Raw genomic sequence first — 15,139 nt, 5'->3', positions numbered from 1 at the left:
ACCTCAGATTTTGATTTTTTGTAAAACCACTCTTATCAACAGAGTTTATCACGAGATGTTTGTTCAATAACTGATTGACTTCATACCAAGGACGTTATAATGGTTACATCAACGTCCTTGTTCATACGACAAATGTGTTTGTGGTCTTTCCTCCCCGTAAGCAAATATTCAGCTCGCTACCGAACTTTCCCGACCAAGATCGCAGTATTTCGGAAGGAGACCATACAAATTGATTGGTTGACGATGTACGCCGAATACGAACGAGAAAATATGGAAACCGAGATCACAAAAATTACCCACACAGCGGCTGACGTGTTGCGTGTGTCGGAAACCTAACAAAACACACTGTAATGTTTGCGATTATTAATATTACAAAATCTGACACATTCATACAAACATTCATTATTTCGCGGATAAAATCGACCCGTGAAGCTTGTCGTACCGCCAGACTTACGTGCTGCTTCAAAGTTACTGCATTTTCTGCTCAACAATGGATAGCTCCGTGGACAGTTTAGTACGTGCGATCGCAACAATATCGCCAGGTTATCGCTTTTTGGGAGGACATGGAAAGGACCAATCGCTTCTAGAACGCTTCCATGGCAGGATTATCCTTTGTTGTCGACGGAGATACTAACAATAGTATTGTATGCCGGTGTCAAGTTATATGTATTTACCGCAAGGCGCTTTCGCTCCTTGAGTACCGTCGGCGGTTCTATAAAACTGGCGCAAATGATCAGTTCACGGGAGATGTATCGAGTGCGTCGCCGATAAAATCGACATTTGTCGCTATTTTCTGAAAACAACGCAATTCCCTGTTCGCTAAGGAGACGGATGATTTCAAGCTCCTTTGACGTACCAAGGAAAACACGGAATCATACGTGGAGAAAGCAAACGCTGACTCCACGCGTACGCTGTTTGGTGGCTGTGTGCCACTTCGAATCAAAGGGCTTTGGCCGGCCGCGTGTCACTCGCCGGTCGGCCCGGGAACGCGGTGCGGGGCGTGATTCTCGTAGACGCGCGAGTTTTCACAGCTGATAAAGGAATGTGTTTTTGAAACAAAGGGGAATCATAACAGAAAGTAGCGTTAAGGGAGCGTTAAAGGAGCGTTTGAGAACCGATAAAGAAGCGATAGCTAAGCGTAGTTTTTAGAACAATGCTTCCTGAGAAGCGATAAACTGGAAACGCATTTGTCCGTTAGCGTTAAAATAGCGTTTTTTTGCCCTACTAGTGTAGGGGGCTCTGAGCAATAATTTATTGTTATTATCATTAAATTAATATCAAACAAATCACATACCGTTCAGACTTGCCCTTCTTCCCTTCCATGGCTGCCAGATGTTGTTCCAGAGCATCCAGCAAGCTGGCAGGTGCCTAGTGGTGAAGAAAGACGTACTAAGTTAGCAATTTGTACAAAACATGTAGGTACATTTAGCTAGTAACAATCATCAGCTTACTGAAAATACCACCAGTTCTGGAGATGCAGGTAAGGGTAGGTAAAATTGGAGCTTTGCAGGTATTTCCAACCTGCATTCAACTTTTATATACATTTTTTATAATGCACTAGGTAAAAATACATTTTTATTTGCTGCATTGACCATTACCAACTAAAAGCTTCTGCAGAAGCTGTATAAACTGTGTGCACTAATGAACTGTGATTGCTTGTGGCTATCTATAATACATAACCAACGATAACATAAACATCAGACTCTATATTCAATTTACATACAAGAATTGAACATGAATTCAACATACAGATTCTTTATTGACATAACATGATTTACATGAGAAGTGCATGACTTTTGCATGCATTTTAATCAAGAAATGCTCAGCATTTACATGACCTTTGATCATAATTTGTACGCATGTATAGACGGGAAGTTATTCAAGATCTGTACTGTAATAACACTACTATATTGTCATCAGTAGAAACCCTTAACATTCAGCAGTTTCGCCTCATTAGACACAGATTTGTAAACACCCAGTGTGAAAGTTAATACACCATCCAGACAGGGAGATTAATCAGCTGAAATAAGGATGGGGTGAGGTGGATAGTTCATGATATACATTGTACATGTAGATGTCAGGGTAGAGACTCCGAACTGGTACAATCAATAATTCTACCTACAGATATAGTAGGGCTCAAAATTCATTTTGGGGAATATCCTGTGCACTATATATGTCCCATTTCTAAAGAAAAGTACTTACAATGATTTTATTATTTTCTGACACTTAGATGTTATTATTAATAAGAATGTGGTGTGTGCTACTATTATCATATTTTCTACATAAACCTGTGAAAATATTTAGGTGTACAGTTGTAACCAGAGAAAAAAATTGGGTGCACAGCTCCAAGTTTGAATGCACTAAGGTGCACATGCACCCTGTATTTTTGAGCCCTGTATAGAGATCCTGATTGGTCTGTAGATTTCAAGATGTCCACTTGAAAGACAGTCAGAACTGAGAAAGATTAAACTTTGATTCATGGCATTTTAGATGGATTGACTTGGAATTAATGGTTTGTAAATGGGAAACCAACACATTAACAACATCCTGATCTATACTTTGAGTATAGAATCGCCATTTCTACCGGATCGAAGTCTCTACACAGACAAATACAATTGGTGAGTCACCACAAAGACAAAGCTATTCAGCAGTTATGATTTTACATGCAAAATATTGACAGCGCAAGGCACAGAGCTCAAAATAGCCAAGCTTCATAAAATATACATGGAGGTTATGGCATGTTTTGCTATTCCATATTTTTTTAATACTTACTCATTGTGTTCATAGACCGATGAGCAACTTTGTACACATAACATGAACTTGGAGAATGAACTAGAATTTGTAGAATGTCGATTTTTTTGCTTTTTCATTGATGAAATTCCATTTTGAGCCCTTTAAGACACATAGTTATTTCAGGACAGTAAAACTGGATTTTCATACTCAATTTCAAATCCCATAGCATATTGATATCTGAGGCAAACATGTGATGGAAAATGGTGGCTTGTTTTATAACATTGGGTGGGTCTTGCAATTTATTGGTGGTACCAAAAAATAAAGAGACTTCCCGTATAGCTGATTTTGGGCCTATGATTCGAAGTACAAAATGATAATGAAAATGTGCCAAGAAATGGCAGTAAATGTCAATATCAGTCAATATCCAGAATTTTTTTCGTTTTGCCACCTTGGAAATTGCATTGGGTGCCTTTAATTAAATGTACACAACACACCGATGATTGAATTATAATTGTGTAAGCTTGAAGCCTACCTTTCAGAGGTGAGAAGAAGTGGTGAGTTAACAGATCCACTACACTGCAGAGGGCACTATAGCACAGCTTCCTTACCACCACATACACAGATACTTACTTGAGCCTGACTTACTTTGGTTAGATCTGGAATCTCCCCCTTGTCAATTCCAACTTGCTGCAAAGGAAAAGAACAACAATCAAATGTGAGAGTAAAATATAATTTCTATCTACTAGCTGTAGTCTTTTCTTGTAAATGTGTACTTGTGACATACATCTGTGAAGTCTTGGAAAAAATGTTGTTTCCTGTTTCCTGACCGACCGTAGAAAAAACTGCCGACCCTAGCCTTTTTTGTATCAATTTTTCAAGCTTACCAACCTTTTCTACCTCCATGATCTGACACTTGAGTTAAGAAACCTTGTTCAAACAGTTTTTCAACATTGACATTATTGTTAACGTATAAGTGTCCTCTGACATGCAAGTTTTAGTATTTTGTTAAACTGTATTGTATAAGTTGGATCACTAGGGATCCAGAAAGTCTAAAAAAAGTTTTAAAATAGCTAATCCTTACCTACCAACCTAATTTTTTTTCAGGACTGAAATAGGAAATACAACATTTTTTCCTAGGCCTGAGAAACAATTTTTATGTGCCTTTAACCGTGTGTGTGTGACATCCATGCAAAGAAAAACGACATTCCCTACAGTTACTAATTATGAGAAAGATTTCATGCCAAAGGGTGGGAAAACTGGGAAATTTAGAAAATGCAGTCAAAACTCAATGTTGTTTTCAAAATGGCAGGCTTGAAGATGGAATGGGCGTATTATGAGTTTTAAAAAAATGAAATTCTTTTGGGGATTGGACAGGCGAACAAAGCACAAAAATGACTTTGGGCTGAAGGGGACTTACATAATGATGGGGCCTCCACATGTGTGTCTACGGCAGCATGATTATATACACAAAATTTGGGAATTCAGATTTAGTTTCAACTTTTCTAGGGAAAAAATTGTCTTTTGTTTAAACTTCACAACAACTTACTGTTTTTGAAACGTTGGACAATTTGGACAGTGAAGGTTCACAGAATGATGTGTTATTTTGTGATATAGCATGATGCGGTGCCAAATAAAACTCTAGGGTTTCAAGCAAGAAAATAAATATTAATTTTCGTGCAAAATAAAAACACCACCACCATGGCACACATATTATACATACATGCAGAAGCAAAGGAACAAATCTAACTCTGAACAAATAATTTTGTCTTGTCAACAGCCAAACCTTAATAAGATGAGCATGATGTATTAAATGCATGTACAGAGAAAGACAACTATACACTTAAGGAATGTCCATAGCTTTACCAGGATTCTTTTATTATAGTAAACTTGTTTTAGAGCCTGTTTGATCCGGTTTTGAATGCATTTTCAATACGAAATGAATTCCTTATGATGTTAGGATGTAGAACACAAAGCATGGGGAGTTATGAACCTTTAGCAAATGAAAAACAATAGAATAACTATAATAAGAAAGGGATTGTTGTCTTTATTACACAAATGTCTTATGATATGAAATTTCTATAGAAGGCAGTCATTAGAAATGGAAATTTTGTGTTCCAGTTACATTTTATGAATCATTCTTTAGCATTGTCTATCTTTTGAAGATAAGTTTCCAAGAAAGGAATTTCTCCTTAGAATCCTTGGTGGACAAGCCTTCAGGACATTCCTGGCACAAAGACATCATGGCTTCTTAAAGTCTTACCTCTGCCGTCTTAAGGAAGTCGGACACTTTGTCCATCCTGATGAGGAACTTCTTGTAGGTGTCCAGTCCTTCCTTACACTGCTTCTTGTTCATGTCAAAGTATTTCTCTGTAATAAACAGGGATTTAAGCCATTGACAATGAATAAAAGATGAACTTGTGTTAAAAAAAGACAAATACTTTAGACTGAAGGAACTTTCTAACGATGGTAAGGGCATGTATATTGTCTTCTCATAAAAAGGAATTAAGTACAGGGCATGCAAGTAATACATTTGTAGATCATACATAAAAGTAACTGTTTCAGTGACATCACCTGAAACTACAAAATGGCCTTTAAAAGATAATCAATGAAAACCTACCAATACCCAAAGATATTCATGTACAATGTGCATTACATGCTATAAATCACTTAATGTTGGTGGTTTCTAGTTTAAGAGAAATGGACATGTTTGTAGGAAATATACAATTGCGGTGGCGGCAGATGCAGCAAAAAGAAAGTCGGCAAATTATTTGTTCGCAGTAATGATAAGTCAACAGTACAGAATTGACTGCAAAAATCATGAATATAAAAGTACTGCAAAAAATTGTGATTTGCAGTACCTACACATTTATCTACCACCATTCCCTTACTTCAAGATCTCAACCAAATACCACCCAATGCATGTACATCACCAAAATTGTGCATGGTGATAGTACCATAACTAAGAAAGAACTTGATCTAAGGAATCCCTATGTTTGTATATAGCCTGGCTAGTTTACAGAATGTGGGCTTACCTAACAAGTTGATGATCCCGTCGTTATAGCAGGCGAAGAGCCTGATGCAGTCCTTAAAGAGCAGCATGAAGCAGCTGTTAATGACTCCGTTAGTCAGCTCATTGGGAGTCACCTGTGGGAGGGGGGCAGAGGGACATGCCATTAGGACAAAAATGTTCATCTTCACATAAAACTGATTCATGACTACTAAACATGTTCAAGGCATGTGAAATACCTTCAGCACCAAGGACAGTTCTCTTTATAATGGTTGTGATGCTGTGATGATATATTGAAAAATACAATGTCAATTGCAAACATTCTTGTGTTATGATTTCAGAAATACCTTCAGTACCAAGGACAGTTCTGTTTGTAATGGGTTTGATGCTATAAAGGTATAGAAAAAAAATTATGTGTCAATTGCGAACTTTTAGCACCAAGGACAGTTCTGCTTAACATAGTTTTAATGCTGTCAAAGCATAGAAAAAATGCTGTGTCAATTGCGAAATTTCTAGTGCTGTTCTAACTTCAGAAATGCCTTGAGTACCAAGGACAGTTCTGTTTGTCATGGTTGTGATACTGTGATAAGGTATTGAAAAAATGCCTGTCAATTCAAAATTTCTAGTGCTGTTTTGACTTCGGATATACCTTCAGCACCAATGACACTTCTGTTTGTAATGATATATCAATGTGAAATTTCTAATGCTGTTGTGACCTCAGAAATGCATTCAGCACCAAGGACAGTTCTGTGTGCAATGGTTCTGATACAGGTATAATATTGCTTGGTTAATGTGAACTTTCAGTTGTGACTTCAGAAATGCCTTCAGCACCAAGGACAGTTCTGTGTGCAATGGTTCTGACACAGGTATGATATTGCTTGGTTAATGTGAACTTTCCGTTGTGACTTCAGAAATGCCTTCAGCAGCAAGGACAGTTCTGTTTGTATTGGTTCTGATACTCTTGTGCTGTTTTGACTTCAGCACCAAGGACAGTTGTGTTTGAAATGGTTCTAATGCTGTCAAGAAGGGTATTGAAAAAATGCTATGTACATATTAACTTCCTTGTGCTGTTGTGACTTCAGAAATGCAATCAGCACAAAGGACAGTTCTGCTTGTTATGGAATGTCTTCAAAAACTGTGTCTGCAGACTTACATCAAACTCCAGCAGGGCATCCAGCTGTTGCTGCACTACAGGAAGAGTTTTCAGCAGTTTCTCTGTGCCCATGTTACGTAACTCTCCCTCCTCCTTCCTGTAACGGCATAAAATATGTGTGTTATCAAACCATTCATTTAGTTATATTATATAGTACAGAGACAAAGCTACTATATTACAGACTTTTATGTCATATTTCGGTCATGATAACAGTCATTTTGGTGTATTGGCCTGTGTGATAACTAGCCATATCACATAAAACTTCCATGGACTAATTTAAACACATTTCCCGGTGCAATGCTTTTTGCAAATCGGACGTTGGAATTGACAATGTTTTGTTTGGGGACAACAAATTTTCTAAACTTTTTGCACATTTTGCATTGAAAGTGTTTTTTCTTGGGTAGGTATAACATGAATAAAATACAACACGGTATATTCCATATCATCCTCAGTCCTGTTAGCCTACTAAAGCAACCTTTATTTGCAAACTCTCCATACTTCCTGGGTGGTTAAAACCTCAGATTTCTCGTTCCTATTTGATCTTGACAGTCTGAAATTCCCCGTGAACCCAGAATTTGGCTCCCCGGTATTTAACTCTTCAACCGAGCCACGAGTTAATCCAATGGCCTGCAGCGACCCTAAATCTGCGTACTGTATACGCTATCATGAACCGTGCTTCGTTCTCTAAATCCTGCTGAGCCCTAAATAAAACCCGCGCTACCGTTCCGATACCACTCATCAATAATGGAAGAGCTGAGACGCTACTCTCAACCAATTTGTAGTGCGGAGGTACCGAGAAGGAAATTCGCCCCCGGAGAATTCTTCCCTCTTATATATCTCCGCTTTCCATTTCACGAGGCAGTAGCTCTGATAATTGAATACTCATCGAGTGAAGGACAACATCATATGGCTTCCTACAATGAGTTTTTGTTTGTCTATACTGCATTACCAATAGAATTTCATTTTCTTTCAAGTGGTAATGCTGCTTTAGACCTAAATCAGTGTTAGAAATACCCATCTGCAGACTGCATTTTGCAGAGAAATTTTCAATGTTGCAGATTGAAGAAGAATTAAGCAATCTGCAATTTTGCAGACTGAAGAAATCAGAATAGGGGTTTGATTGTGTCTGTATAATATTGGTCAGGCACTTCTGTGCTTACTACTGACTTAATGATATACTACCAACATGCAATTTTGTATACATTGTATGTTTGAGTCAGAGCTCAAAAGTATTTGCAGGAAGTATTTCCAAATTGCAGAACAATATTGTGACATTCTACAATATTTACATTATTAATATTGCAGAACACTGAAATATTACCAATAGAATTTCATTTTCTTTCAACTGCTAATTAAGTTGATTTGAACCTAATTTTTTTTTCATGTAGGGGCAGGTTATGGTACAATCTTTAAAAACGTTAAAGTGAAAAGAAAATTCTCAAAACATTTAGTAGGTTTTTGAAGTGTCAGCTTTCCTACTTGTTATTTTTTGACCTGTTAAATACTGAAAGATTTCCACATCTGTTGAGTAAGACTTAAATTGTTTATACATTAATATCTGTAATACTGGCTGAAATATCTATTCATTTTCAAGGTACATTGTAAATTATCCTTGCAAATCCTTCCCAAGGGTTATGTGCTAGTAATATAATACACAGTGGGTGACAAGAGTCATTTGCATATCAATATGTATTATCTTCTGATCATCATTTGCATTTAGGAATGATTTAATAAATTTTCAGACAATAAACTAAATTATGAAGAAGACCCCTACTTACAATTAATTGATCAACTTGTAAAACGAAGCAACAAACCTTGAATATGCACTATTTTACAACAGGCACTTAGTATTCTGTTAGGATACTGCACACGGAAGTAAAATTAATTCTATTTTCTCCCTAATCTTGTGTTGCCTCTAGAACTGGCAATGTTCCAGCTAGGATTATGATGTTACACAGGACTAGAAATATCACCAGCATGTTCAGGTAACCAGGTAAAATTTTGGAGATGTGCAGGTATTTCTGTACCTACCTGCACTGGTCCATACATGTACGGTTTATATATACATGAATGTGGCTTGCTCCCCCTGGAAAATGTTAAAATCTTGATCCCTTGAAACCTATTTCTTGCATTTTGAGGGGTAAATTTTGCTGGTAGACTTTCAGCTTAGTTGAATGATATCTCGTTGTATATCTTTTAACAGTTTGAGGGGCATTTTGCTGGCAGACTTCAAGCTTCATTGAATGATGTCATGTATCTTGTTCCATATCTTTACACATTGGTTTTGTCCATCAATTTGAATCAAAGATGATGAATTTAGCAGAAATTTTGCCTTTCCCAAGCAGCAAAATTCTGTCAAATTCTGGCTAGAACACTTGACATTTTGCTGGTGGACCTTAAGCTTCATTGAATGATTATCTTGTTCCATATCTTTACACATTATGGTTTTGTCCAACAATTTGAATTTGGCAGAATTTTTGTCTGTCCCGAGCAGCAAAATTCTGTCAAATACTGGCTAGAACACTGACTTTGTCCATGTACACAGTAAAACCCCTTTGTGGCCCCAACCCTTCCAGCTCTGTGACTTACAACTCTCTCAGAGAGTCTTGCTTGGTCAGCAGAATGGGACTGGCTTCCTTCATTAACTTCTCAGTGGACCACCCTGGAACTTTACTACATAAATCATCTGCGTTTTACTAGCTGTAGTACTGGAGTGGTATGGTCTGGACAATCTCTCGAAAATACTGGACGTTCTGTATCTGTATCGGTATAACCGCCCTTTGGTGTAACATACCAGCTTCGCAGGCACGCGGCGTGGTGGCAGCTAGCTATATCACACCAAACGACTTGTTACACTCAATCTTTGCACATTTAATTGCAGCAGTAACGTTAACTGTTGTTTAAAGCTTTCTAGTGATGATGCCCAAAATGTGCTTGGTGGCAACAAGTTCCACTCTATCTAAAACGTTTTGGAGATATAACCTCAGATCTGAAAATTATTGCAGATGTTTCTGAATACACTTTACACTGTTTTTTTTTTTGTTTAGGTCATACCAATTTAATTAATAAGGTTCTCTAATTCACCCACTTTGTTTCCTTTTCTTTTTTTTAATTTGTCCCCCAAAAAACCCCTCTAAAATAGTCATATTTTAGCCCCAAAGTCATTGAATGTCTTCCTATAGTTGTTACAGTTTTTTTAATCTATCTGAATGCAGAATACAAAAATTCATTGTTTGAAATACAAATCAGCCTGGTATGTTGATTTCATGGCTCATATCATAGATATTAGAGCTATTATAAGATGCCTAGTATAAAACTATAAATGTTCCACTCACCCTCTCTTGACTCTTGTGAAGTCGAAAGCCACGTTGCGGTAAGAGAAAGCCTTCTCATTCAGGTACTTGCCATATCTCCGGATGAAGGTAGACATGTCATAGCCTGGCAAACACAAACATTCTCCATCTCAAACGATTCAATAACAAAGTTATTACGGAATACAATGCAATCTATTCTGTAAAATTGCACTGTATACTAGTAAAATTGCACTGTATACTAGTAAAATTGCACTGTATTCCGTAAAATTGCTCTGTATTCCGTAAAATTGCACTGTATGCACATACTCTGGCACCCCTGAAGTTTGTACATTATGATGAAACTTACCCTGAACCCCGCTTTTGTCCAGGAAGTTGTCCAAGTTGAATACTGTTGTTCTGGAGGCCAGGTACTGTGTGAACCTCTGCAACACAACAAAAACATGATTGTCAATGTATAACACAAGGCCAGACTTTGACATTGTTTGTTGACATACTGGTAGTTTGTGGTGGTACCACAAAATTCAAAGAGTTCCCTAACATTAGTATGTTTGTGCAAACTGCTTTCACAATTTTCACAATAATTCAATCGTTATTCATTGAATAACGATTTTCACTTGACCATTTTCTTTCATTATATTTCAGTCCATACCATGGTATGGATGAAATATATTGTGTTCCCTCATGTTTCTCCTTCTCCTCCTTCTCCTTCTCCTCCTGCCAAACAGTCAAAGGGATTCAACTCCGCCATCATTCAGCCAAATGACCTGAAATTTGGCATGGAGGTAGAGTGGGCAAATACCCCCAGACGTTTTTTTCATTTTTTTGAAATATGCCTTTGAAAAATTTTTTTGAAGGTTTTTTGGGGCATTTTTCGACAAAAAATGGATTTTTGGATCCTGAGCCCTGGTATTACAACCAAATGATATGACATTCGGTATAAGGGTACCTTGAACATGTGTCTACAGAATAGCAGTCATGTATTTGGCATACACCACTTCCAAATGACTCATTTGGGGGACTTTAATGGCTATTTTCAGCAAAAAAAGGGCCAAAAGTGCTGTACCTGTTCCATGTTCTATCTAAAGAATGGCCGGTTCCATCCATGGAACACGTGTTCTATTGCGGGTTACCTGAGGTCACATTGCACCTAAGTGGTGCGTAATGACCCACACATTCAATTTTATGTGCCTAAGACCTTCAAAATGTATCAAATCTCATCATTGTTAGTTTTTGCATACCTGTTATAAGATTAGTAAAGCTTTCAAGATTCAAAGTACTTGTTGTTGCATCTTTGTTCTCATATAGCTACTATTTAATTCATTTATTTGAGAACCTTTGCCAGTTTTGCACTGGGGTAAGTTTGGAATAGTCCACTTTTGCGTGGGAGGGAGATGGACTGAAATATGCTGTATTTGCTCCCAAGCAAATGTCGGCCTTTCTAGTTCTAATTGGTTTTAACTCAGTCATAACAATTAATGGTATCTTTTCATTTTAGGTATAATCTAACATTTCCAAGAGCCAAGATCAAACCAGTTGGATTGGAGGTAAGGTTCATCTGTGACAGCTTTATTTGTCTGTAACCCAAACTCTTGATTTTTCCCACGCATGATAGACAGTTGGTGAGGACTTTATATCGTGGTAGTGATACGCCGCTGATGGAAAGTCATAATGCCCATCAACGCGTGACCGACTGAGGCATCCCAACCCTCCCATTCCCCCGGTAATGGGTGCTACGTGCCTGATCTGACCAGAATGCAAGGAATGCGTGACGCAAATACTAGCATTGTGGGTGCTCAGCACGTGTCTGACTATAGAAATAGCACAGGACCACGCGCCCCTAGGATATCGCAACGTAATTACTTTGTTTCATTTTTTTTCAATCACCAAGTAATAACAGAAAGTCAACATAACTATTATGTAATAGTATTGTCTTGATGAAAAGTTTTCTTCTACCAATTTTTCAGATGTGTATACACAGAGAGCGCAAGCAAAAAAGGTTTCTACCTTAAAATGTAGCAACAAAATAATGACCTACATTGAGAATATGAGTATTAGGAACACAAGGAAAAGCCTGGGGCGACAAATTACTATCTAAATCTTCTGGTAATTGCGGTGTCACAGGTATAACCACAGTTATCGAATTCTTAGAAAGACCTGCATACGTTGCAACAATTCCCAACAAAAAAGGTTTCTTACTACGCCAACAATTACTATTGGAATTATAGTTATATATTGTAGGCAAACAAAGAATTTAATGACGATACATAAACTTTTTGGCTTGACCCCTTAGGCCTATGAAAAAAATCTTGTGTTTCCTGTTTCCTGACCGACCCTAGAAAAAACTGCCAAAAGAAAAAAAAAAGATAATCCCTACCTACTGTTTTTCAGGACTGAAACAGGAAACATACTTTTTTTCCTAGGCCTTATCCTACCGTATATAATGTTGTTAGATCATGCAATGATAAAATGCAATCTTAATTGAATGGTCATTGTCATCAAATTGCATTATGGAAATACCATACCAGTACCATATATTTGTGTGACATTTCCATGCACATGTGATAAATGTGTGTATCATCTGGCTGTATTCTGACCCCATCCCTGAGGGTTATCTTGCACACATCTGGGTCTTTAGCCCTGCTACTGTGCAACATCCTCCCTACATGTGGGGTCTGTAGCCTGGGTACCAGACTGTTCCAAAGGCCTTAAATATGGTATATGTAATAAGCTTGAATGACGTTCAGTAGACATGTGTCCAAGATATCCCAATACCAAATTTCAGGTCATTTGCTTTTAGTACCAGGGGTCTATCCTATAGCCATGCTACTGTGCAACATCCTCCCTACATGTGGGGTCTGTAGCCAGGGTACCAGACTGTTCCCAAGGCTGAACAGGCCAGTTCCTCTGCCCCTCTCAGTTAAACTCCGAGGCATAGCTTACTATGGGTCTGGCATCCAGGCTAGGGATCTGTGGTTTGGGGAGGACCTCTGGGCTCTCATTGGTTCTCAAATATCATGTCAGGATAGAGAGGGGAACAATTCATTAGTTCTTTTTTTCTTGTACATGGAAATAATTCTCAAGAGTTTTAAATTTCTGTTATATCTGCCATAGCATCGGTGTACAATTAAATTTTTAATGGTTATTTGAATGAAACATTGTTGTTTAAGATGCATGCTATTTTTGAAAGTGCCCCAAAACCTTAACACCTTTGAGATGGTCCCTCTATCAAAGGTAATTCATCAGTACTTTTCTTCCTCAAAGTGAAGGTTATTCTAAAGAGTGCTACATGTATCTTCCACAGTATTGGTTTGCAAATAAAAGGTGATTTTAGCATTCGTTTTAAGATGAATGCTGTTTTTGAAACTGCCCCCAAAAGTTAGTACCTTTGAGATGGTCCCCCCATCAAAGGACGGCCATGTTGTGCAGTACCCTGGGGAATCCTCCTGTATTTGACCTTGTAGTTTAAAAGGTAATGCTAATATTTGGCACCCAAATATTTTTTCAAGCAGTCACATGCTGTAAACTGCCACATCAAGCCCTATGTTGCCACTTGTGGAATGTTAAGTCTACGGATTTGGTGGTCCAGTAAAATTTAACAACATTGGAGTGAATATTGTATCAACTGTTAAAGTACTCATCCAAAGAAATTTCAGAGCAGTAAAACTGTTTTTTCTGAGTCAATTTTCTGGTGAATTTTTTTTATTATACAGTAAGTTGAATCAAACCTAAATTACCAATATCTATAAGGCAAAATAAGATGTTGGCATGTTGCGGACAAAAAATGGTTGCTTGTTTCGTGTCATTCATAAACTGGTGGTGCCAAAAAATTAAGGGGACTAGTAGTACTAGTAGCTTGTTTTTTTTCCCTTTTTCAAATGCTTGTATCAAGTTGTATGAAATGATGAGGAAAATGTGCTAAGAAATGGCAGTTAAAATATCAATTATATCAAACAGATTTCCTCAGCCAGAATATTTCTTGTCTTGCTGAGCTAAAATTGCTTTGGGTTCTTTTTCCAAATGCAATACCGTTGCATGCATGTTCAACTTGTGAGGTAGTAAAAATACATCTTCTATGGCTGGTGCTATTTTCAATTGTAACAATTTTGTTGAGTCACAGCCCATGCATGCATTTAGACATGAAAGCAGGTATAGGCAAAATAAATATAGTACTCAGTTCACAGTGGTCGAAATAATTTTTTTTCAGTGCTCTGCAATATTGCAGAAGAGTCAAAATTTTGTTCTGCAATTCGGAAATACTTAAAGTTTAAAACTATTGAATCTGGAGCCTATTTTTCCTTCTGCAAAATTGCAGATTGTATAAATTTTTCTTCTGCAATTTTGAAAATCTATCTGCAGAGTGCAGACAGGTATTTCAAACACCGGTTCAAAATACCTCAACAACAGTATAAAGGCCAATGCATGTCTTTGTATTGTACATATACATGCGAATCAATAGCCAAGCTCTCTGCTGACTCTATGTCAATAACTATCATAACGGAAATGGAAATACTACGTTATGTTGAAGTGAATAATCAATACACAATGACCTTGGACAAGCCCTGCCAGTGTCAATGCTTCAAGTTCAACATTTAGATACTCAAGGCAGTTTCCATTGGCTGGGTCAGTACTTTGAGAAAATTCCGGCTGTGACCGGTCGGAGCTAGAGTTAACTGGGTTTATCTAGATCTATGGTGTGTATATTACAATTTTTTGAACTACGGCAAAAATTAGGTTTCCCATCAGAATTTTAGGTTGCCCCACTACTTTCCTCAAATTAAAATGTTACATATAAGCCTTTGACAATATTTATAACAGCCTTTAGTTAACTGATACTAGTAATAGCCATTAATACCTAAAATTAAAAAAGCATCTGCCGGATACAGTGGTGCAAGCCAAGTGGGCATGATTTGGGGGGGGGGGGGCGATTCTTAA

At 37.6% G+C, this 15,139-nt stretch overlaps 1 protein-coding gene across 1 annotated transcript in view; it reads right to left on the bottom strand.

Moving 5' to 3' along the window:
* LOC109464631 (phosphatidylinositol-binding clathrin assembly protein LAP-like) overlaps window positions 1-15,139 on the bottom strand; it is a 63,436-nt gene that overhangs the window by 21,526 nt on the left and 26,771 nt on the right. Inside the window, 7 exon segments of the mRNA XM_019761642.1 lie at window positions 1,295-1,368; window positions 3,364-3,420; window positions 4,994-5,100; window positions 5,766-5,877; window positions 6,894-6,990; window positions 10,229-10,331; window positions 10,554-10,629. Of these exon segments, the coding sequence (XP_019617201.1) occupies window positions 1,295-1,368; window positions 3,364-3,420; window positions 4,994-5,100; window positions 5,766-5,877; window positions 6,894-6,990; window positions 10,229-10,331; window positions 10,554-10,629 (626 nt within the window).

This window comes from Branchiostoma belcheri, unplaced genomic scaffold (genome assembly GCF_001625305.1).
Source record: "Branchiostoma belcheri isolate BF01 breed outbred unplaced genomic scaffold, Haploidv18h27 scaffold14, whole genome shotgun sequence".
Taxonomy (NCBI): Eukaryota; Metazoa; Chordata; class Leptocardii; order Amphioxiformes; family Branchiostomatidae; genus Branchiostoma; species Branchiostoma belcheri.
The sequence above is the reverse complement of the archived record's forward strand: the minus strand, read 5'-3'. Positions and strand labels throughout refer to the sequence as shown.